The sequence below is a fragment of the Pseudophryne corroboree genome, chromosome 2 (assembly GCF_028390025.1).
Source record: "Pseudophryne corroboree isolate aPseCor3 chromosome 2, aPseCor3.hap2, whole genome shotgun sequence".
NCBI classification, from domain to species: domain Eukaryota; kingdom Metazoa; phylum Chordata; class Amphibia; order Anura; family Myobatrachidae; genus Pseudophryne; species Pseudophryne corroboree.
The window spans coordinates 551,369,256-551,392,042 of NC_086445.1; the positions used below are offsets into that span (position 1 = coordinate 551,369,256).

Sequence of the window (22,787 nt, forward strand, 5' to 3'; positions counted from 1 at the left end):
GTCAGTCCCTGAATTGGGTCCTCTCTAGTGAATACGGTTGAAAAAAAAACTCATTTAGTGTGTCCACTATGTCATTATCATTTTTCCTTAAGACTCCCAACTTGTCTTTTAAAGGGCCTATGCTCTCCTTCTTTAATCTCTTGCTATTAATGTATTTAAAGAATTTTTTAGGATTCGCTTTGCTTTCCTACTAGTTTTTCAGTTTCTACTTTAGCCGCTCTTATTTCCTTTTTGCAAATTTTGTTACATTCCTTATAGTGCTGAAATGACTCTGCTTCCCCGTCAGATTTGTATTTTTTAAATGCTCGCCTTTTCTTGCCCATAAGTTCCTTAATCTTTTTGTTAAGCCACATCGGTTTATGATTTTTATTCCTTTTTTTGCTGCTCATAGGAATAAATTTGAGTGTATTTTTAGCTAGCAGGAATTTTAGTACCTCCCATTTCTCTGTAGTATTTTTTCCTAAAAACAAACCTTCCCATTCAATATCCCTGAAAAATACCCTCATCTTTTCAAAATTTGCTTTGCTAAAGTTTAGAGTCCTAGTTGAGCCAGTATAGGGCTGTTTATGGAAACTGATATTGAATGTGACCATATTGTGGTCGCTGTTTCCTATGGGTTCCCCTACTATAATACCTGATACCAAATCCCCATTGTTTGTTAATACCAGGTCCAAGATTGCATTGTACCTAGTTGGTTCCTCAATTAGTTGGACTAAGTAGTTATCATTAAGTGTGTTTAAAAACATATTGCCCCTAGCAGTATCACATGAATCGCTTTTCCAGTTTATCTCTGGATAGTTAAAATCTCCCATCACTTCTATGTCTCCTACTCCTACTCCTGCTGCTCTTTCAATTTGCTTTAGTAACAATTCCTCATCAGATGCGTTGATACTAAGCGGCCTATAGCATACACCCAATACTAACTTTTTTTATTCCTTTTTCCCCGCATGCAATTTCTACCCATAATGTCTCGACAGTGTCTACAGTCCCCTCCTGAATATCTTCCCGTATATCAGGTTTTAAAAACGGCTTTACGTAAAGACACACCCCTCCACCCTTTTTATTTAGTCTGTCTCTCCTAAACAGTGTATAGCCCTCTAGATTGACTGTCCAATCATGAGATTCATCCCACCAAGTTTCAGTAATGCCTATAATATCATACTGTTTGCTTGCTGCAAGTATTTCTAGTTCACCCTTTTTACCAGTAATGCTTCTGGTGTTTACATACATACAACTAAGATAAGTATTTTCCCTTGCGTTAGGGACATCTTTCACCTTATGTAGCAATGATGACCTGTAATCGTCATTGGTTAGTGCTTTGGTAAAATCTCTTAGTACCCATGTTAGTAACCCTCCCCCCAACTTGTCCCCTATTTCGTTTACTACCGCCATCCCCACTATTCTCACTGCATGACCCGTAGTTTCTAGCTAAACCCTCCCCCCAGGCTCCTAGTTTAAAATCTCCTCCAACCTTCTAACCATCCTTCCCCCCAGCACCGCTGCCCCCTCCTCAGTCAGGTGCAATCCGTCACGACAAAAGAGATGGCGCCTGACTGAGAAGTCCACCCAGTGTTCCAGGAACACAAAGCCCTCTTTCCTGCACCAATCCCTAAGCCACAGATTTACCTCCCTAATCTCCCTCTGCCTCCCTGGACTAGCGCGTGGCACGGGTAATAATTCAGAGAAAATTACCTTAGATGTCCTTGCCTTCAGTTTCTTTCCTAAGTCCCTATAGTCTTTCTTAAGGACATCCCACCTTCCGCTAACTTGGTCATTGGTGCCAACGTGCACCAAGACCGCCGGGTCTTTCCCAGCCCCTCCCAACAATCTATCTACCCGGTCCGCGATGTCCCGTACCCGAGCACCCGGGAGACAACAGACTGTATGGCGATCACGGTCCCGGTAGGCTTTGACGGCTTGGTTCTTGAATCCAACATTTTAAAAGCTAAAGGTCTTTCTCGTTCTGTGGTACAGACGATGATTCGGGCTAGGAAACCGGTGACTTCTGGCATTTACCATAGGGTATGGCATATTTACATTGCTTGGTGCGAAAAGCGGGGCTTGACTCCGCATTTGTTTAAACTTCCTCGCCTGCTATCTTTCCTTCAGGAGGGTCTCGATAAGGGTCTGAGGCTTTCTTCACTGAAGGGTCAGGTTTCGGCCTTGTCGGTTCTTTTCCAAAAGAAACTAGCGATCATTCCAGAGGTTCAAACATTCCTTCAGGGAGTACTTCGGATTCAACCACCTTTTGTTCCTCCGGTTCCTCCCTGGGATTTAAACTTGGTCCTTATGGCCCTTCAAAAATCTCCATTTGAGCCTTTGGAATCTGTAGAACTACGTTATCTAACACTAAAAGTTGTTTTTCTTTTGGCTATTGCCTCAGCTAGACGAGTGTCTGAGTTGGCGGCTCTTTTTTGCAGGCCACCCTTGTTAGTTTTTCATGAGAACCGGGTGGTTCTGCGGACTAAGCCTTCTTTCCTTCCAAAGGTTGTTTCATCATTCCATTTAAATCAAGACATTGTCCTTCCAGCATTTGCTACGTCGTCTTCTCCCATTTGGCCCTCCTGGATGTTGTTCGGGCCTTACGTATTTGTCTCGCAAGGAGTCTTTCTGTTGTACGGATACCTTGTTGGTATTGATTGATACTCCCAAACGAGGTTGGCCGGCTTCCAAGAACACTGTGGCCCGTTGGGTAACTTCGGTCATCAGACAGGCAGACGTGTCTTCGAATGTTTCGGTTCCTGACTCAATTAGGGCTCATTCGACTAGAGCTGTTGGAGCCTCTTGGGCTGTTCGCGGTGGTGCATCTATTGAGCAGCTGTGCAGGGCAGCGACCTGGTCGTCAGTCCATACTTTCACAAAGTTTTACCGTTTTCATACTTTTGAATTAGAGACTGCCACTGTTGGGCGTCGTATTTTACAGACGGGTATGCCGTCAACGTCTCCCTCCTCTCATTAGCCTGCTTTGGGAAATCCCACAAGTAACGGCGCAGCGTCCCCCCGATGGATGACAGAGAAATAGGGATTTTTGTTTACTTACCGTAAAATCTCTTTCTGAGTCCATCTGGGGGACGCTGCGATCCCTCCCGTGGTTTTGTCTGGTTTATTTGGTTGTTTTTTTTGTTCTGGTCTATCTCCTTTGGCTTGGCTAAACGTTAACGGAGTTGATAGCTGAGCAGGAAGGAGATGGGAGGGGTTAGAGGGGGGAGGAGGCAGTTTTTTTTTTATAGATTCTGTGCCAAACTCCACTACCACACACCTCTAACCCACAAGTAACGGCGCGCGTCCCCCAGATGGACTCAGAGAAAGAGATTTTACGGTAAGTAAACAAAAATCCCTATTTCTCGTAGTCTGTAGTGGATACTGGGGAAATGTATTTTAGTACCATGGGGTACAGATCGGGTCCACTGGAGCCTGGCACTTTAAAAACCTTTAGTGTGTGAATGCGTGTGCTGGCTCCTCCCCTATATGCCCCTCCTACCAGACTCAGTCTAGGAAACTGTGCCCGAGGAGACGGACATACCACGAGAGAAGAAAACAGGTACAACAGCAATGAGACACTAAGCCAACACACAACCTTAATCAAAAGTAGGGCGCTAACCCGAACAGAAGATAGCAACGCTATTCCAACAACAGAAGGGGACTGCAACGGCGGCCCAACCAAACACCTACTCAGATAAGCAGGAAATCGAAGCACTGAGGTGGGCGCCCAGTATCCACTACGGACTACGAGAAAGGGAATTACCGGTAGGTATCAAAATCCTATTTTCTCTTACGTCCTAGTGGATACTGGGGAACTGTGCTTTAGTACCATGGGGAAGTCCCAAAGCTCCCAAACGGGTGGGAGAGTGCCGAGACCCCTGTAAAACCGACTGACCAAACTGAAGGTCATCTTTGGCCAAGGTGTCAAACCGACAGAACTTAACAAAAGTGTTTGAACCAAAGTAGCAGCTCGGTACAACTGCAAGGCCGAGACCCCCCCGGGCAGCCGCCCAGGAAGAGCCCACAGACCTTGTCGAATGGGCCTGAATAGACGTCGGCAAAGGCAGAGCCACCAAAGTATAGGCCTGCTGAATGGTCAACCTAAACCAACGAGCAATTGATTGGTCGTCCGGCTTCTAAGCAATCTTGGTGGCATTATAAAGGACAAACAGAGTCAGATTTCCGATGACTAGCAGTCCTTTTGACACAAATCTTCAGAGCCCTCACCACATCCAAGGACACTGGACCAACGGAAGCGTCAGACAACACCGGAACCACAATGGGTTGATTCACATGAAAAGCTGATACCATTTTTGGCAAAAACTGAGGTCGGGTCCTGAGTTCCGCCCTGTCTACATGAAAAATCAAATAAGGGCTTACAGGATAAGGCCCCCAATTCAGAGACACGTCTGGCAGATGCCAATGCTAATAACTTCAACGTCTTCCAGGTAAGAAATTTCAACTCCACCCTATGTAAGGGTTCAAAGCAGTCCGATTGAAGAAAGGACAGAACCACATTGAGATCCCACGGAGCCGTGGGAGGTACGAAGGGCGGTTGCATATGAAGAATACCTTTTAGGAAAGTTTGTACTTCCAACAACATGGCAAGTTGTTTTTGCAACAAAATAGAGAGCGCCGAAATCTGCACTTTGATGTAGCCACCACAATAAAGAAATCTGGGCTTTCGGAGATAAGGTCACTTCCTGATGCTTTTGAAGGTAAGTACCCGACCATTTGTCCAGCAGATCCAGCTGAAATGGCCGGGCATGAAATCTGCTGTATTGGATTGCCTCGTAAGCAGCAACCATCCTGCCCAGCAAGCGGATGCAAATATGTATGGATACCTTGCGAGGGCGGAGCACTGAGCGTACCATAGCCTGGATAGCCAAGGCCTTGTCCATCGGAAGAAACGCCTTTTGAGACACCGTATCCAGTATCACTCCCAGGAACTGAAGATGCTGGGTCGGTTCCAGGTGAGATTTCTGAAAATTTAGGCTCCACCCATGATCTGTAAGTAGGCGAGTCGTCAGATCGATGCTGTGCAGCAGATGCTACCTGGACATAGCCTTTATCAGGAGATCGTCCAAGTAGGAGACTATGTTAACACCTCTCATGCGCAGTTGCAGCATCATCTCCTCCATGACTTTGGTGATGACCCTCGGAGCTGTGGATAGGCCAAAGGGTAAGGCCTGACCTGGAAATGGTCGTCCAATATGGCGAACCTGAGGTAAGCCTGATGAGGGGGCCACATGGGAATGTGTAGGTAAGCATCCTTGACATCTATAGATACCAGGAATTTCCCCTCCTCCAGACCGGACACCACTGCCCGCAGGGATTCCATCTTGAAAATGAACACCCGCAGATACGGGTTTAGAGACTTCAGGTTCAAGATGGGACCCACCGAACCGTCTGGTTTTGAACGACAAAAAGACTGGAGTAAAAACCCCTGTTGTGTAACGGAGTACCACCCCTGTCCGCAAAAGTTTTTGAATAGCCTCTTGCAAGGTAATTTTTGCTGTGGGCAAAACTGGTAAGCCAGATTTGAAAAATCTGTGAGGAGGAAGTGCTTGAAATTCCAGCCGGTATCCCTGGGAAATGAGGTCCCGCTCCCAAGGATCCCAGCAGGACTCCGCCCACACGTGGGCGAAGTGTTGAAGGTGAGCACCTACCTGAAAATCGCCTTGCTGCTGGGGCCTACCGTCAAGCAGAAGGCTTAGCGGCAGGGGATCCAGTGGTCTGGTCCAGGGTTGCTGCAGCTGCAGGTTTACGGGACTTACCACGAGATCCTCTCAGAGTGGTGGAGACCCCTCGGTCCCTGCCTCTGAACCTTGCCACACGAAAGGACTGCAAGGAGGGTCCAGTGTAAGAATGTCTAGCAGGTGGCGCAGCCAACGGCAGATAGGTAGACTTACCCGCCATTGCATGGGAGATCCATTTATTTAACTCGTCTCCAAACAAGGCATCACCTGTAAAGGGAAGATTTTGTATACTCTTTTTGGAATCAGCGTCCGCTGACCATTGACGTAACCACAGAGCTCTGCGTGCCGAAACTGCCATAGCTGTTCTGCTGCCGTTTATCTTACACAATTCCTTGATAGCAACGTCCTGTATGTGTTGCAGCAGAGTAATGACCTAATCCTGGGGTAGAGTGTCTAATCCATTAATAATATTATCGGACCACTTGACTACTGCCCTAGAAATCCAACCACAAACTATCGTGGGGCGCTGTGCTAAGCCCGCCGCCGTATATATTGCCTTGAGAATAGTCTCAATTTTACGGTCAGCAGGGACTTTTAGGGATATAGCCCCTGGCACAGGCAGTACCAATTTCTTAGGCTGGAAACACAGATGTATCGACTGACAGGGGGGTTTTCCCATACCTTCCTGTCCTCAGCTGGGAGGGGAAAAGTAGATAAAAACCTCTGAGGCGTTTTACATTTCTTGTCAGGGTTTACCCATGCCTCCCTGGCCAGGGAGTTTAATTCCTTAGACACAGGAAAAGTAGCTGAGGTCTTGGGTCTAACATTAAAGTACAACTCCTCATCTGGTTCTGCTTCCTGATCTGGTATGTGAAGAACCTCTCCCTCTTACAGCATAAATGAAAGTCTCCACCCCGGGGGACAGAGAGCTTCTGGTTGGAGCCCATCCTCCCTTACTTATTACATATAGACTGCCATCACTAAAATAGCTTGAAACCATGACTTGCCTCTGCACCCCACAAGTACTGCTGGCTTTCGGAACTTAGCTATTACTATTCAAGCATAAGTTTGTTAACAATGAATATCCCATCAGCTTTTGCCAAATCTGTGCTCTAAGGCACTTTAATAGCAAAACTTCCCTGAGATCACTGTAGGGGGGAGATGAGGACACTCCAATGGCGGCCACTGTCAGGAGCACAATCTTGTTATTGTCACTGTAAGGCAACTTATAGAGTTCACATAATTAACTGCAGCATTTCTGACTGTGCTCCCCTCCCTCCCCCCAGGCAGCTGACAATAATGAGGACTGGTGATGTAAGTGAGTGTGATATTAAAATACACAAAAAATAAATTAGACTTAACATCTGCCTTGGGCAGCAATACTGTAACTTTCCCTGCTCCAGGTACATTTAGAGAAAAAAAAATAAAAAGGGCTTCCCAGCCAGATGCGGGGATATTGAGGCAGAGCAGCATTGATTTAGTCAGTTGAAGCTCTTACCTCTATATCCCACTGTGCCAGTGCCCCCCAGTGGATTCATAAGACACAAGTATTTTTCATTTAATTATAGGTACCCTTTATTAGCAAATCTGCTGGGCCAGTGGTTTACAAATATGATCTTCAGTAAAGCAGTACATTCCCAATAGAGGATAACTGAATTAGTCATATGGATCAGCAGTTTTCAACATTGGGTGCACGTACCCCTCCCACGTACCAGCTATGACATTCAGGGGTAGGCAAAGTCATTTCAGTTATGGCGAAGCGTGGAATGGGGGCAGTGCTGAGCGGGACTTGGCAGACATTTTTGCAGCGTTCACCATCCTCATATAACTCAAAACTCCTGCCTCCTGGATCTCCGTTCATCTAATACAGACATTGCTAATTAAAAGCCCTAGTAGAAGCATCTGACATTCCGGGTACGGGAAACACAACTGACCATATAGGGTTCCTTAGACCAGTAGTAATTACCCTATTACAGTGTGAATACAAGCTAATTTGGATACAAAGCTAGAGTTGATTTGTATGCAAAAAATATCAAATTAATAATTACTCTTAATATTAAAAAAAAAAAAAAAAAACCTGTATATACTAACATACAATTTAATTGTACTAGTTGGAAAAGATGCATATAAATCTTACAAATAAGGGGTATGCAAGGGGAAAAAAAAGGTTGAGAGACCACTGATAAATATAAAATTCAACATTTAAAAAAAGGTCCATCCAAAAAGGAGGATTGCAAGCATGTAACAGTTTTAGGCTCCTTCATGTTTTCTTTACTATGAATACTTTTCCTTCCCATATTTAACTAACATCTTACTTCACACTATTTTAATAGTATAATATAGTCAATGACTATCCCGATACAAATGTTTGCTATACCTCATCGTACATACACTATGATGATGAACTTGCCTCTCACCTTCTTTCTTGGTATCACAGAAAAAAGTATGCGTATTGTTGGGCTTTCCTTCGGCATCCAGTAGATGGAGCTCCGACTTCAAACGCTCAATTTTCTGTGAGGAGAAAACTTATTAAGTCTCATATTTTACATAACTCATTTCTATTCCAGTTTCCATCCAAAACACAAATATTTGCAGGTCATTAATCATTTTATTTGTTTGTATTTGGGGCGTTGTGAACTTATTATGATATCTAGCAGGTTTACATATCTTAAACTTTATATATTCTATTGCATGAAAGTCAGTTACTAACTGTTTTCCTGTAATACATATATACACACACACACACACACACACACAAGCTGATACGTAGACATGGGGATGCGCTTATGTGACCGCCGGTCACCATATCGATGCCAGAATCCCGAGCAGGGGAAAGCCAGGCAGTCGGCATGCCGACTAACAGGTACTATTCCCACTCCTGGGTGTCCACAACACCAATAGAGTTAGAATAGAACCTATGGAGAGCGCAGCAAGGGGTTTTATTGAGCTTGCCCGCCGGCAATCTGGAGACCGGTATCGGTATGCTGACCTCCGGGATCCCAAACGTCTGTCTCGCAATACCAACCCTAAACATGTACTGTAACTAAATTCCACCCACCACTCTACCCTAGGAATATTCTCCCATTGCCAGCACTTGTACCCCTCCCCCAGCTCAGTCACCCCATTCAATTAATCATTTCCAACCACTCTTTATGAAATTTCTCCACCCATCATAGTAAAATCCCATGTGAGGGTTTTTTGTTTTTTAAGGGACAAAAAAATAATTAGATTTCTGTGTCCTGTCATTATTGTACTATCTACTTCACATGAACGCTACAGGTGATAGCAGGCCTTTAATGCCAAGGCATGCTGGCACTTCTTGTTCCACAAGTGCCAGAATGCCGGGGCAGGCAGGCTGGGAGATGTATTCAGCCTTTAAAGAATATTAAAATCTATTTTTACACAATAATCCCACATCTAATACCACCAGGGCTGCGGTGAATAGCCCTGGACTTTCAGCCCAAACCTGGAGGTACCTTGGGAGAGGAAATCCCCACTTCCCAATGAATTCCAGGCCTGGCCAGACCAACTTGGGGCTGATTTTACATGATGGCAGGGTAACATAATGTGTGTCGCCCTGCTATAGCCTAATCCCCTCTGGCAGGTTCTGCCTGGTGCTGTTAATGGAAATTTGAGGGAGAGGGGGTGTTATTACCACACTGGTTCTCACCTTGAAATTTCATGAACAGAACAGGCTGAAAAGGATTTAAAGGGAGTAGCCTTTATTTATTTTTTATCTTTACTTGTAACACTATGAAATCTACACAGATCAGAATATGTGCATTGGTTCTTTTTGGACAGGTTGTTTTTACTATTTTGAACCGAAACATCAAAACAGACTGCATTTGTACCTGCAAAATCGGACCAATATCGACGCCAGGTTTCAATTGAAGTTGAAACCCGATGAATAATAAATGTGGATTTCGCAGCCAGAAATCCCATCAATTTCAATCTATTATAATATCGATCTAAAATGGATTTTTAGAAAATTTAACCCCAGGTGTTCCCAACCTACAGGAATTAGGAGAAGCCTGTAAGAAAATTTAATGAAGAGAAAGCCAAAGGCAGTTTCCTTAACAGGAAAAGGTTCAATCCGAAGCATCCTAGACTAGCATTCCTATTGGAATACTGGATCTTGGAATGAAGAGCATTTTTATCAGGGCTCAACAAATATGGTTCACTAGGGTGACTTGAAATCTAGTCACCATGAGGCAACAACTCTTATATAAAGCTAAATATAACAGCCCACCCAAATCTAAATCTCTCTGCACGTTACATCTGCCCCAGTTGCAGTGCAACATGGTTTTGCCCAATTGCTTGCTTTTTTGGTTTGCTTACACATCTGAATACCGCCATTGTGTTATGCATGCCACTATCATGTACATAAGTGAAGATTCTGTACATGTAAATTACCCCTTTATTGACTTTTCCCCGTACATCTCTGACAAATGCCTCACACATACTGCCCTGAGCAGTGCATGATTAGCTGAAAGTGTACATAAAATGACTGGCCTGTCAAACAGGATATCAGATGTTTTAAGGGAGTGTAGTATGATTCGCCGGCGCTTGGAATCCCAGCACCCAGCATACCGGCGCCAGAATGCTGGCAGCTGGGCGAGCGCAAGAGTGTGCTGCGCTCGCCACGCTGCAAGCACGAGGCGTGCTATGCACGCTATCTGCTCTCCCTCCATGGGTGTCGTGGACACCCCAAGAGGGAGAACAGTTGTCGGTATACCGGCGGTCAGGATTCCAGCGCCGGTATGCCGAGCGTCGGGATCCTGACAGCCGGTATATCAAGTGCCACCCATTTTAAGTTCAGTTTAGCATTGTACAGATACATCTGTACTCCACATGCATCATACCTTGGCTTCGGCTACTCTTTTCATCTCCACATACTTTATGTCCTGTGTCCTCATGAGTTTAAGCTGTTCATCTGTTACTTCATCTGACTTCTGCTTTATCACATGGACCCCGTCCTTCAGAGAAAGCATATATGTTTTCAGGGGATATGGTGTTTGGAAAGAGCTCACATTATTAATTTTTCTAAAAGAAGACCGTTACACGATTTAATATTTAGGTCAAGCACACAGCAAATAGAAAAATTCAGAATCTAAACGTTCAGAGCAAAAAAAATAAGAATTTACTTACCGATAATTCTATTTCTCGGAGTCCGTAGTGGATGCTGGGGTTCCTGAAAGGACCATGGGGAATAGCGGCTCCGCAGGAGACAGGGCACAAAAAGTAAAGCTTTAGGATCAGGTGGTGTGCACTGGCTCCTCCCCCTATGACCCTCCTCCAAGCCAGTTAGATACTGTGCCCGGACGAGCGTACATAATAAGGAAGGATTTTGAATCCCGGGTAAGACTCATACCAGCCACACCAATCACACTGTACAACCTGTGATCTGAACCCAGTTAACAGTATGATAACAGCGGAGCCTCTGAAAAGATGGCTCACAACAATAATAACCCGATTTTTGTAACTATGTACAAGTATTGCAGATAATCCGCACTTGGGATGGGCGCCCAGCATCCACTACGGACTCCGAGAAATAGAATTATCGGTAAGTAAATTCTTATTTTCTCTATCGTCCTAGTGGATGCTGGGGTTCCTGAAAGGACCATGGGGATAATACCAAAGCTCCCAAACGGGCGGGAGAGTGCGGATGACTCTGCAGCACCGAATGAGAGAACTCCAGGTCCTCCTTAGCCAGGGTATCAAATTTGTAGGATTTTACAAACGTGTTTGCCCCTGACTAAATAACCGCTCGGCAAAGTTGTAAAAGCCGAGACCCCTCGGGCAGCCGCCCAAGATGAGCCCACCTTCCTTGTGGAATGGGCATTTACATATATTGGCTGTGGCAGGCCTGCCACAGAATGTGCAAGCTGAATTGTATTACACATCCAACTAGCAATAGTCTGCTTAGAAGCAAAAGCACCCAGTTTGTTGGGTGCATACAGGATAACAGCAAGTCAGTTTTCCTGACTCCAGCCGTCCTGGAACATATTTTCAGGGCCCTGACAACATCTAGCAACTTGGAGTCCTCCAAGTCCCTAGTAGGTGCAAGGCACCACAATAAGCTGGTTCAGGTGAAACACTGACACCACCTTAGGGAGAGAACTGGGGACGAGTCCGCAGCTCTGCCCTGTCCGAATGGACAAACAGATATGGGCTTTTTTGAGAAAAAAACACCAATTTGACACTCGCCTGGTCCAGGCCAGGGCCAAGATCATGGTCACTTTTCATGTGAGATGCTTCAAATCCATAGATTTGACTGGTTTTAAACCAATGTGATTTGAGGAATCCCAGAACTACGTTGAGATCCCACAGTGCCACTGGAGGCACAAAAGGGGGTTGTATATGCAATACTCCCTTGACCAAATTCTGGACTTCAGGAACTGAAGCCAATTCTTTCTGGAAGAAAATCGACAGGGCCGAAATTTGAACCTTAATGGACCCCAATTTGAGGCCCATAGACACTCCTGTTTTCAGGAAATGCAGGAAACGACCGAGTTGAAATTTCTTTGTGGGGCCTTCCTGGCCTTACACCACGCAACATATTTTCGCCACATGTGGTGATAATGTTGTGCGGTCACCTCCTTTCTGGCTTTGACCAGGGTAGGAATGACCTCTTCCGAAATGCCTTTTTCCCTTAGGATCCGGCGTTCCACCGCCATGCCGACAAACGCAGCTGCGGTAAGTCTTGGAACAGACATGGTACTTGCTGAAGCAAGTCCCTTCTTAGCGGCAGAGGCCATAAAACCTCTGTAAGCATCTCTTGAAGTTCCGGGTACCAAGTCCTTCTTGGCCAATCCGGAGCCATGAGTATAGTTCTTACTCCTCTACGTCTTATAATTCTCAGCACCTTAGGTATGAGAAGCAGAGGAGGGAACACATACACCGACTGGTACACCCACGGTGTTACCAGAACGTCCACAGCTATTGCCTGAGGGTCTCTTGACCTGGCGCAATACCTGTCCCGTTTTTTGTTCAGACGGGACGCCATCATGTCCACCTTTGGTATTTCCCAACGGTTTACAATCATGTGGAAAAAACTTCCCGATGAAGTTTCCACTCTCCCGGGTGGAGGTCGTGCCTGCTGAGGAAGTCTGCTTCCCAGTTTCCATTCCCGGGATGAAACACTGCTGACAGTGCTATCACATGATTTTCCGCCCAGCGAAAAGTCCTTGCAGTTTTTGCCATTGCCCTCCTGCTTCTTGTGTCGCCCTGTCTGTTTACGTGGGCGACTGCCGTGATGTTTTTCCCACTGGATCAATACCGGCTGACCTTGAAGCAGAGGTCTTGCTAAGCTTAGAGTATTATAAATTTACCCTTAGCTCCAGTATATTTATGTGGAGAAAAGTCTCCAGACTTGATCACACTCCCTGGAAATTTTTTCCTTGTGTGACTGCTCCCCAGCCTCTCGGGCTGGGCTCCGTGGTCACCAGCATCCAATCCTGAATGCCAAATCTGCGGCCCTCTAGAAGATGGGCACTCTATAACCACCACAGGAGAGACACCCTTGTCCTTGGATATAGGGTTATCCGCTGATGCATCTGAAGATGCGATCCGGACCATTTTTCCAGCAGATCCCACTGAAAAGTTCTTGCGTGAAATCTGCCGAATGGAATTGCTTCGTAGGAAGCCACCATTTTTACCAGGACCCTTGTGCAATGATGCACTGTTTTTAGGAGGTTCCTGACTAGCTCGGATAACTCCCTGGCTTTCTCTTCCGGGAGAAACACCTTTTTCTGGACTGTGTCCAGAATCATCCCTAGGCACAGCAGACGTGTCGTCGGGATCAGCTGCGATTTTGGAATATTTAGAATCCACCCGTGCTGTTGTAGCAGTATCCGAGATAGTGCTACTCCGACCTCCAACTGTTCCCTGGACTATGCCCTTATCAGGAGATCGTCCAAGTAAGGGATAATTAAGACGCCTTTTCTTCGAAGAAGAATCATTATTTCGGCCATTACCTTGGTAAAGACCCGGGGTGCCGTGGACAATCCAAACGGCAGCGTCTAAAACTGATAGTGACAGTTCTGCACCACGAACCTGAGGTACCCTTAGTGAGAAGGGCAAATTTGGGACATAGAGGTAAGCATCCCTGATGTCCCCGGACACTATATAGTCCCCTTCTTCCTGGTTCGTTATCACTGCTCTGAGTGACTCCATCTTGATTTGAACCTTTGTAAGTGTTCAAAAAAATTTTTAGAATAAGTCTCACCTAGCCTTCTGGCTTCAGTACCACAATATAGTGTGGAATAATACCCCTTTTCCTTGTAGTAGGAGGGGTAATTTAATTATCACCTGCTGGGAATACAGCTTGTGAATTTTTTTCCATACTGCCTCCTTGTCGGAGGGAGACCTTGGTAAAGCAGACTTCAGGAGCCTGCGAAGAGGAAACGTCTCTACATTCCAATCTGTACCCCTGGGATACTACTTGTAGGATCCAGGGGTCCTGTACGGTCTCAGCGCCATGCTGAGAACTTGTCAGAAGCGGTGGAGCGCTTCTGTTCCTGGGAATGGGCTGCCTGCTGCAGTCTTCTTCCCTTTCCTCTATCCCTGGGCAGATATGATCTTATAGGGACGAAAAGACTGAGGTTGAAAAGACGGTGTCTTTTTCTGCAGAGATGTGACTTAGGGTAAAAACGGTGGATTTTCCAGCAGTTGCCGTGGCCACCAGGTCCGATGGACCGACCCCAAAAAACTCCTCTTCCTTTATACGGCAATACACCTTTTTGCCGTTTGGAATCTGCATCACCTGACCACTGTCGTGTCCATAACATCTTCTGGCAGATATGGACATCGCATTTACTCTTGATGCCAGAGTGCAAATATCCCTCTGTGCATCTCGCATATATAGAAATGCATCCTTTAAATGCTCTATAGTCAATAAAATACTGTCCCTGTCAAGGGTATCAATATTTTTAGTCAGGGAATCCGACCAAGCCACCCCAGCACTGCACATCCAGGCTGAGGCGATTGCTGGTCGCAGTATAATACCAGTATGTGTGTATATACTTTTAAGGATATTTTCCAGCTTTCTATCAGCTGGTTCCTTGAGGGCGGCCGTATCAGGGGACGGTAACGCCACTTGTTTTGATAAGCGTGTGAGCGCCTTATCTACGCTAGGGGGTGTTTCCCAACGCGCCCTAACCTCTGGCGGGAAAGGGTATAATGCCACGCTTCATCACACACCTCATTAATTCATCTGATTCGGGAAAAACTACGGGTAGTTTTTTCACACCCCACATAATACCCTTTTTTGTGGTACTTGTAGTATCAGAAATGTTCAAAACCTCCTTCATTGCCGTGATCATGTAACGTGTGGCCCTACTGGAAAATACGTTTGTTTCCTCACCGTCGACACTGGAGTCAGTGTCCGTGTCTGTATCGACCTGAGGTAACGGGCGCTTTAGAGCCCCTGACGGTGTTTGAGACGCCTGTACAGGTATTAACTGATTTGCCGGCTGTCTCATGTCGTCAACAGTCTTTTGTAAAGTGCTGACACTATCAGGGGTGACATCACTAACACAGGCAATTGCTCCGCCTCCACACCATTTTCCTCCTCATACATGTCGACACAACGTACCGACACACAGCACACACACAGGGAATGCTCTGATAGAGGACAGGACCCCACTAGCCCTTTGGGGAGACAGAGGGAGAGTTTGCCAGCACACACCAGAGCGCTATATATATACAGGGATAACCTTATATAAGTGTTTTTCCCTAATATAGCTGCTGTATATATTTATATGCCAATTTAGTGCCCCCCCTCTCTTGTTTTACCCTGTTTCTGTAGTGCAGGACTGCAGGGGAGAGTCAGGGAGCCTTCCTCCAACGGAGCTGTGAGGAAAAAATGGCGCCAGTGTGCTGAGGAGATAGGCTCCGCACCTTTTTCGGCAGCCTTTCTCCCGCTTTTTTATGTAAAAATAGGCAGGGGTTAAATACATCCATATAGCCCAGGAGCTATATGTGATGTATTTTTTTGTCAAAAAGGTGTTTTTATTGCGTCTCAGGGTGCCCCCCCCCCAGCGCCCTGCACCCTCAGTGACCGGAGTGTGAAGTGTGCTGAGAGCAATGGCGCACAGCTGCGGTGCTGTGCGCTACCTTAGTGAAGACAGGACGTCTTCTGCCGCCGATTTTCCGGACCTCTTCAGTCTTCTGGCTCTGTAAGGGGAACGGCGGCGCGGCTCCGGGACCCATCCATGGCTGGGCCTGTGATCGTCCCTCTGGAGCTAATGTCCAGTAGCCTAAGAAGCCCAATCCACTCTGCACGCAGGTGAGTTCGCTTCTTCTCCCCTTAGTCCCTCGATGCAGTGAGCCTGTTGCCAGCAGGTCTCACTGAAAATAAAAAAAACCTATTTAAAACTTTTACTCTAAGCCGCTCAGGAGAGCCACCTAGATTGCACCCTTCTCGTTCGGGCACAAAATCTTAACTGAGGCTTGGAGGAGGGTCATAGGGGGAGGAGCCAGTGCACACCAGGTAGTCCTAAAGCTTTTTACTTTTGTGCCCAGTCTCCTGCGGAGCCGCTATTCCCCATGGTCCTTTCGGAGTCCCCAGCATCCACTAGGACGGTAGAGAAAGGATAGGATTGCTTCTGCGCAGGCATTGGTAAGCTTAAGGTCATAACACATTCAGGACATTCTAGATCAGTGGTTTCAAAACTCGGTCCTCAAGTACCCCCAACAGCTCATGTTTTCCAGGTCACCTAGCAGGTGCAGAGGTGTATTCAATACTCACTGACAAATTTTAAAAGATCCAAAGGTGGAGCGAATTAACTCACTTGTGATTCTGTGAGGAAACCTGGAAAACATGAACTGCTGGCGGTCCATGAGGACAGTTTGAGAACCACTGTTCTAGATGAAAGTGATGGTTCAACATCCTGTTAAGTGAATTCTTATTACTGTTTACATCTTTTTTTTTTTTGTCCACTGCCTCTATAGTTAATGACCTTTAGTTTGGAACGCACGTATGTAAATACAGGGCAGCTTACAACAAGAATGCAATGTTCTCATTACATTTAAACAGTAAAAAAAAAAAAAAAAAGACTACATATAAAAATAAATGATTTGTGTAGCGATACAATTTAAGTGTAGACAGCTTAAACAATTTAATTGTACTCAGGAATCGATAATACTATGATTTTTCAATCACATAAGAAACCATTTTGCTTCAAACGTTAGAGCAGGGAAGTGTAACTATGATGAGAAATATGAACTGTGATCCTCTCAATTTCTACAAAAAAATCTGGCCAGTGACAAAAATGTCTTTAATTACCTGCAGTTTGGACGAGGTCATTTTAAAGTAGAATTCATCTGGATTCTTTTCAAGGGTTTTCTTCCGCAAAGCATCCAGTGTGTTTCTTTTTCTCCGGTAATCTCTGAATTTTAAAAGTTAAAAAGCTTTACACAAAATAAAAATGAAACAAAAACAAAGCCTTATACACACTGTGAAATCAGTAAACCGTTATGACCATGAAAAAGGCCTTAAAATTCCACCGAAATGTGATTTAACAGTTGATTCAGCTACCGTGCCTTGCAAGGAAAAAAATATGCAGAAGGCGCTGCTAAAAACGAATAAAGGTCCATACACAATGAGCGTTTTTGCCCAGCATGTATGCACAGCGATCACTGACATCGCTGGGCTGAAAAGCGCTCAGTGCATACACACTGAGCGCTTTTCCCCCCTGCCCAGCGATGTCAGCGGGGGTGAGCGGCTTTCCATAGAAGGACACTATGGAAAGCCGCTCACCCCACCGTTCATCTACTGGTAATACCAGTAGATGAACGGCAGCCGCCAGGGATGAAGCGGGAGCGCGCATCAGTGCTCACCGCTCATCATTTGGGCATACACACTGGGCGGCTTTGAGCTGAAAGCAGCTCAACACACCAATAGTGAGCTCCTTTCAGCGTGTATGGGCCTTTACTATTCAGACAATTATCTTGAATTCTAATGAGCCCCCAACACTTGTACTTCAAATATCTTTCAATTCCTGGAAGTTAAATTATTTTACACAACTCTGATATGTTGCCTTTCTGGACCAGCAAGAGCAGATCAGCACAGAGCAGAGAGAGTTATCGGGAACCCTTTCCCAGCAGCAAGCTGTACGTTGTGCTAAATGATGGGATGATGATGATGGACACTGTACTCACTCAGCACGCAGCTTGTAGTCTTTCTTTTTCTCCAAGAACCCCAACTTTTTTCGAAAGCCAGGCTGAAACACATCAATACAATAAATAATAAATACTGATCTAGTTTGTATTTTCAACAGGTCCATTACTCAGACTAGAAGGTGTTCTGTGAAATAAGTTATTAGAATATTATAAATCACCAAATACTGGTTTCATCATATAAAACATGGGCTGCAAGCAGGCATGCTTTTTCCTATACAACACGGATGGGGAACCTGCGGCCCTCCAGCTGTTGTTGAACTACAGATCCCAGCATGCCCTGCAACAGTTTTAGCATGGCCAAATAGCAAAACTGTCGCAGGGCATGCTGCTATGTGTAGTTCAACAACAGCTGGAGGGCCAAATGTTCCCCACCCCTGCTATACAACATCACAGCCTGGGGAACACAACGTGTGACATCATCACCGCAGCCAGCGCTTAAGTATAGCATTTATCCTGTATGTGTCACCTGGGACCTCTCCTTGTGGTCCTTTTGCCGGGACTTCAGCGCTTTCCTAAAGGAGGCAGACATTGCGGCGACTGATCTTCCTCCTACTGCAGCAGCAGCAACAGCACAATGACTGTCCCCTCTCACATCCGTCGCACGATGTCTCCGTCACCCAGCCCACGTCTCACGTCATTCAATCCCCAGCATGCATCTCTTCTCTTTCTTTCCGGGGCGGCCAGAACAGGGATCACCATCGATTTTTGCCATCGAACGATAAACTGCTAGTGGCCATCAATGGTAACCAATTACACCATAGGACACCATCGATAATTTCATCCACCAATGGTCATCCCTATTCTTTCAGTGATGTGCCCGTGCATCAAAGCCTGGGGGCAGGGCTTCGAGGGTGTTGGGGGCGGAGCTATGCACCGTGCAAATTAAAAAAAAATGTGTTTATGCTAAGTAATTGATGGAGGGAAACTATCTGGTTCTCTCCTATCGTTGGCTAAAGAAATCGACATCAGCCATAAACCATCAATGATTCTCAATCCCCCTAGCCTCCCTACGGGGTCCATTCCGAGTTGATCGCTCGCTAGCAACTTTTTGCAGCGCTGCGATCAGATAGTCGCTGCCTATGGGGAGTGTATTTTCGCTTTGCAAGTGTGCGAACGCCTTTGCAGCCGAGCGGTATAAAAACAGTTTGTGCAGTTTCTGAGTAGGTCTGGACTTACTTAGCCGTAGCATTCACTTCAGTCTTTTTGGTCCCAGAATTGACGTCAGATACCCGCCCTGCAAACGCTTGGACACGCCTGCGTTTTCCCAAATTCTCCCAGAAAACGGTCAGTTGACACCCATAAATGCCCTCTTTCTGTCAATCACCTTGTGATCTACTGTTAAAATGGACTCTTCGTTAAATCCATCGCCCAGCACCGATCCTCTTTGTACCCGTACGTTGCGCCTGCGCATTGCGGTGCTTACACATGCGCAGTTTTGCCTAGTTTTAACCTGATCGCAGCACTACAAAAAGTTGCTAGCGAGCGATCAACTCAGAATGACCCTCTATATTATCCGTGGATAAGGGGTACTATATGTAATATTATATAAAAAATATATATGCATCTCCCCCGCAGTCCCTATCTGTCCCTACCACTCCCCCCACCCTATCTGCCCCTACCACTCACTTTCTGTCCCTAACTCCCGTCTCCCCGGTCCCTTTCTGCCCATCCCCCCACACCCTCCCTCCATCCCCCTCTCTCCATATTCAGCATGTGTGATACAGATCAGTATGAGCAGCATTAGGGATGGTCATCGGTGTGTTCACCATCAATGGTTGCCTTTGATAGCAAAACTGAGTGGTCATCGATGCTCACCAACTATGCTCTAGGAGACCATCGATGGTTTCACCCACCAAGGGTCATCCTTGTTATTTCAGTGACTGACTCGCTTTTGTGCAAAAAAATATATTCGTTTATGCTGTGCCATTGATGGAGGGAAACCATCTGGTTGTCTCCCATCGATGGCAAAAGCATTTTACATCGATCATAAACCATCGATGATTAGGAATCATCGATGGTCGATGGCCATCCCTAGGTGTAACCTTTAGCCGCGTCATTGGGAATGCCCATGTCAGTCAGATTATTGATTAATAAATTAAGAAAAAAAATAATCCCCATTTCTTGTGCAGAATGTTCCAAAATGTAACTTTTGACCTTTTTTAATCATTAATTCTGCCTGCCGAAACGATGCGCAGGCTACCTTAGCCGTCTGGAACAGGTGCCAGAACAGGGTACAAACCACCTTAGATAGTCGATCCAGGTGCCGGAACGATGCTTTTAACCCCTAAGATAGTCATTCCAGGTGGCAGACCACTACAGATAGCCATTTTGGGCATCGAAATCGTGCTCTTTCCATCTTAGATAACCTTTCCTGGTGCTGGACGGGGCATAGGCTACCTTAGCCAACCATTACAGGATGGGTGACAGACCACCTTAAATAGCCGTTCCAAGTTCCCGAATGGGGCACAGACCACCTTAGACGTAACGGGAGCCAACATGCTTCTAGCTAGCCATCCCCATGTTACCACCCAGAGTTGTCTGACTCACAAGGTGTGTACACACGGTGAGATAAATCTGTAAGATTTTGACTATATAGTCAAAATCTTATGAAAAGTTAGTGCATATCTCAAGGTGTCAGGCAGCTTGCAATACAGATTCGATCCTGATGCTCGCTCCCGTGGGGTCAGTATCATTAGGCTAGATAGACTGTGCAAGCAAGTCAATCTTGACTATCTAGTGTACTATCTAGTACAGAGTATAGTCAAAATTGGCATTTAGTCAAAATCGTACATAGACAAACTCTCAAGCACAGATAGTCAAAATCTGTGTTATCTCGGCTCTGGGGGAGTTCAAGGGAAATTGCAAAATCGGGCATAGCAAGGATCTCACCGTGTGTACACACTTTTAGGCAATCAGTGAACAGTGGACGCTGGAAAATATTGTACCCAGGGCCTGGTCTACCTTTAGGTGGCTGCCTAGGGGCACCGGTCCCTGGAGGGCGCCACTGAATTCATCTAGCAAAAAAATGAAGGATGTCTCTGTATGCAACCTCCTTTTACACTGCAACAGCCGCTGCTGTGGGTCTAATCAGATGCAGCTGCCAGCGTCAGGCTGTACCATAGCGCCTCCTCCATGCCGACACATGTAACATCAAGTCATGATAAGGCACATAGGAGGCAAATATAATTATGACTCACCAGGGGCGCACCACACAGCCACTCCTCATACCCCCGATGCACCTTCTCCAGGCCCCTGGTTTCCGGCTTTCCAGCAGCAAGCAGCACCTGACTACATGTCTGCACCCATAAGCATCGTTGTAATGCTGCTGCCACCTGTAAGAGGAACCATGCCAATTACAAGGGAAAACAAGGAAACAGCTTAAGGTAAGTAACCCATGGGGGTTCTGCGGGACCACGGACAGTACAGATCTTACAGCCTGTTGGGTGGTTTGCACTTGTGAACAGCATAATAAGAAAAACAAATGGGGGAGAGGGGGGGTCAGTAATGAATTTACAGATGGGTGATGGGACACAGTAAGGAGCATACAAATATATGTATGTATGTGCATACAGTATATATATGTATGTATGTATATCCATACAATTAAAGGGATGTAGTTGGCATCCCGGCAGACAGGATGCTGGCTTTCAAAATACCGGTTCCGGAATCCAGACACCTGTCAGAATGCCGTCAGGAAATCCCAACAGCCAGCAATCCATGTTGGTATCCTAAGGAGGGTTAAGCTTAGGCTGCGGGGGAGGGTTAGGGAAAGGGTAAGGGGTAGGTTTATTAATTTCATTCAAAATGTCAGGATTATGGTGGTCGGAATGCCACTGTCGGTATTCTGACCACCAGCATCCCGTACCCAACCCTAATTAAATATCCCCACCAGACCCCATATACAGAATACAGTATATAAAAAAAGTGAAATTGGCATTAGTGTCCTATGCGATTCCTAACATGCCAGCTAGTGTGTATCCATAAAGAGTAGATGGCACTCAAGGACTTTTAAAGTGAAAGTACATTGTGAGCAAAGTCACAAAATGTTGTGACTTTGTTTACAATATACTTTATCACTTTAAAAGTCGCTGAGTTTTGTCCCTTTTCTCAGTATATGTATAATGATGCAATTCACCTAAGCTCACCTAGTGGCCACTTGCAGGTTAAGGGGCACTAGGCTGAAGCTTTGCCTAGGGTGCAAAAAGATCTTGCACTGGCCCTGCCTGTACCTAATAGCCCTGTAATTTTCTGCATTGGTTTTATCGGGTGGTATTCATGTGACCGGCGGTCGGGAGACCGACAGTCACATGACCTCCTCCAGCATCCCGACCCCTCACTATCCCGATGGTCGGCATGCTGACCAACAGGGACTATTTCCACTCGTGGGTGTCCACAACACCCATAGAGTGGGAATAGAACCCGTGGCGACCACAGGTCGCCACCGAGCCCGCAGCGTGGCGAGCGCAGCGAGCCCGCAAGGGGCTTGCTGCACTCGCCCCTCCCCGCCGTGATCCCAGCGTCGGTATGCTGCCGGGATTCCGGCGTCGGTAAGCTGACCGGCAGTCTCCTAACTGCCGGTCAGCCATACTACACCCAGTTTTATCAGACTGAGGTTTCTTTGGCACTTGTAAATGAGTCATTACATATACTGGGGCAGATGTATTAACCTGGAGAAGGCATAAGGAAGTGATAAACCAGTGATATGTGCAAGGTGATACACGCACCAGCCAATCAGCTCCTAACTGTTAATTTACATATTGGAGCTGATTGGCTGGTGGGGGTATCACCTTGCATTTATCACTGGTTTATCACTCCCTGATGCCTTCTCCAGGTTAATACATCTGCCCCACTGTACTGTACATGTACTTTGCTATCACCCAGTGTAGTAATGAGTGGATGATGGGTGTACAGTTGTTGCTGGCC

At 46.0% G+C, this 22,787-nt stretch overlaps 1 protein-coding gene across 1 annotated transcript in view; it reads right to left on the reverse strand.

The window, feature by feature from the left end:
* UTP11 (UTP11 small subunit processome component) overlaps positions 1–18,597 on the reverse strand; it is a 36,494-nt gene extending 17,897 nt beyond the window's left edge. The window contains exons 1-5 of the mRNA XM_063954318.1: positions 18,331–18,597; positions 17,844–17,905; positions 16,969–17,071; positions 10,544–10,657; positions 8,099–8,192 (exon numbers count right to left, since the gene is read on the reverse strand). Coding sequence (XP_063810388.1) covers positions 8,099–8,192; positions 10,544–10,657; positions 16,969–17,071; positions 17,844–17,905; positions 18,331–18,393 — 436 coding nt within the window. The 5' untranslated portion in view covers positions 18,394–18,597. The remainder of the gene's footprint in view (positions 1–8,098; positions 8,193–10,543; positions 10,658–16,968; positions 17,072–17,843; positions 17,906–18,330) is intronic.
* Positions 18,598–22,787: the final 4,190 nt, after the last annotated feature.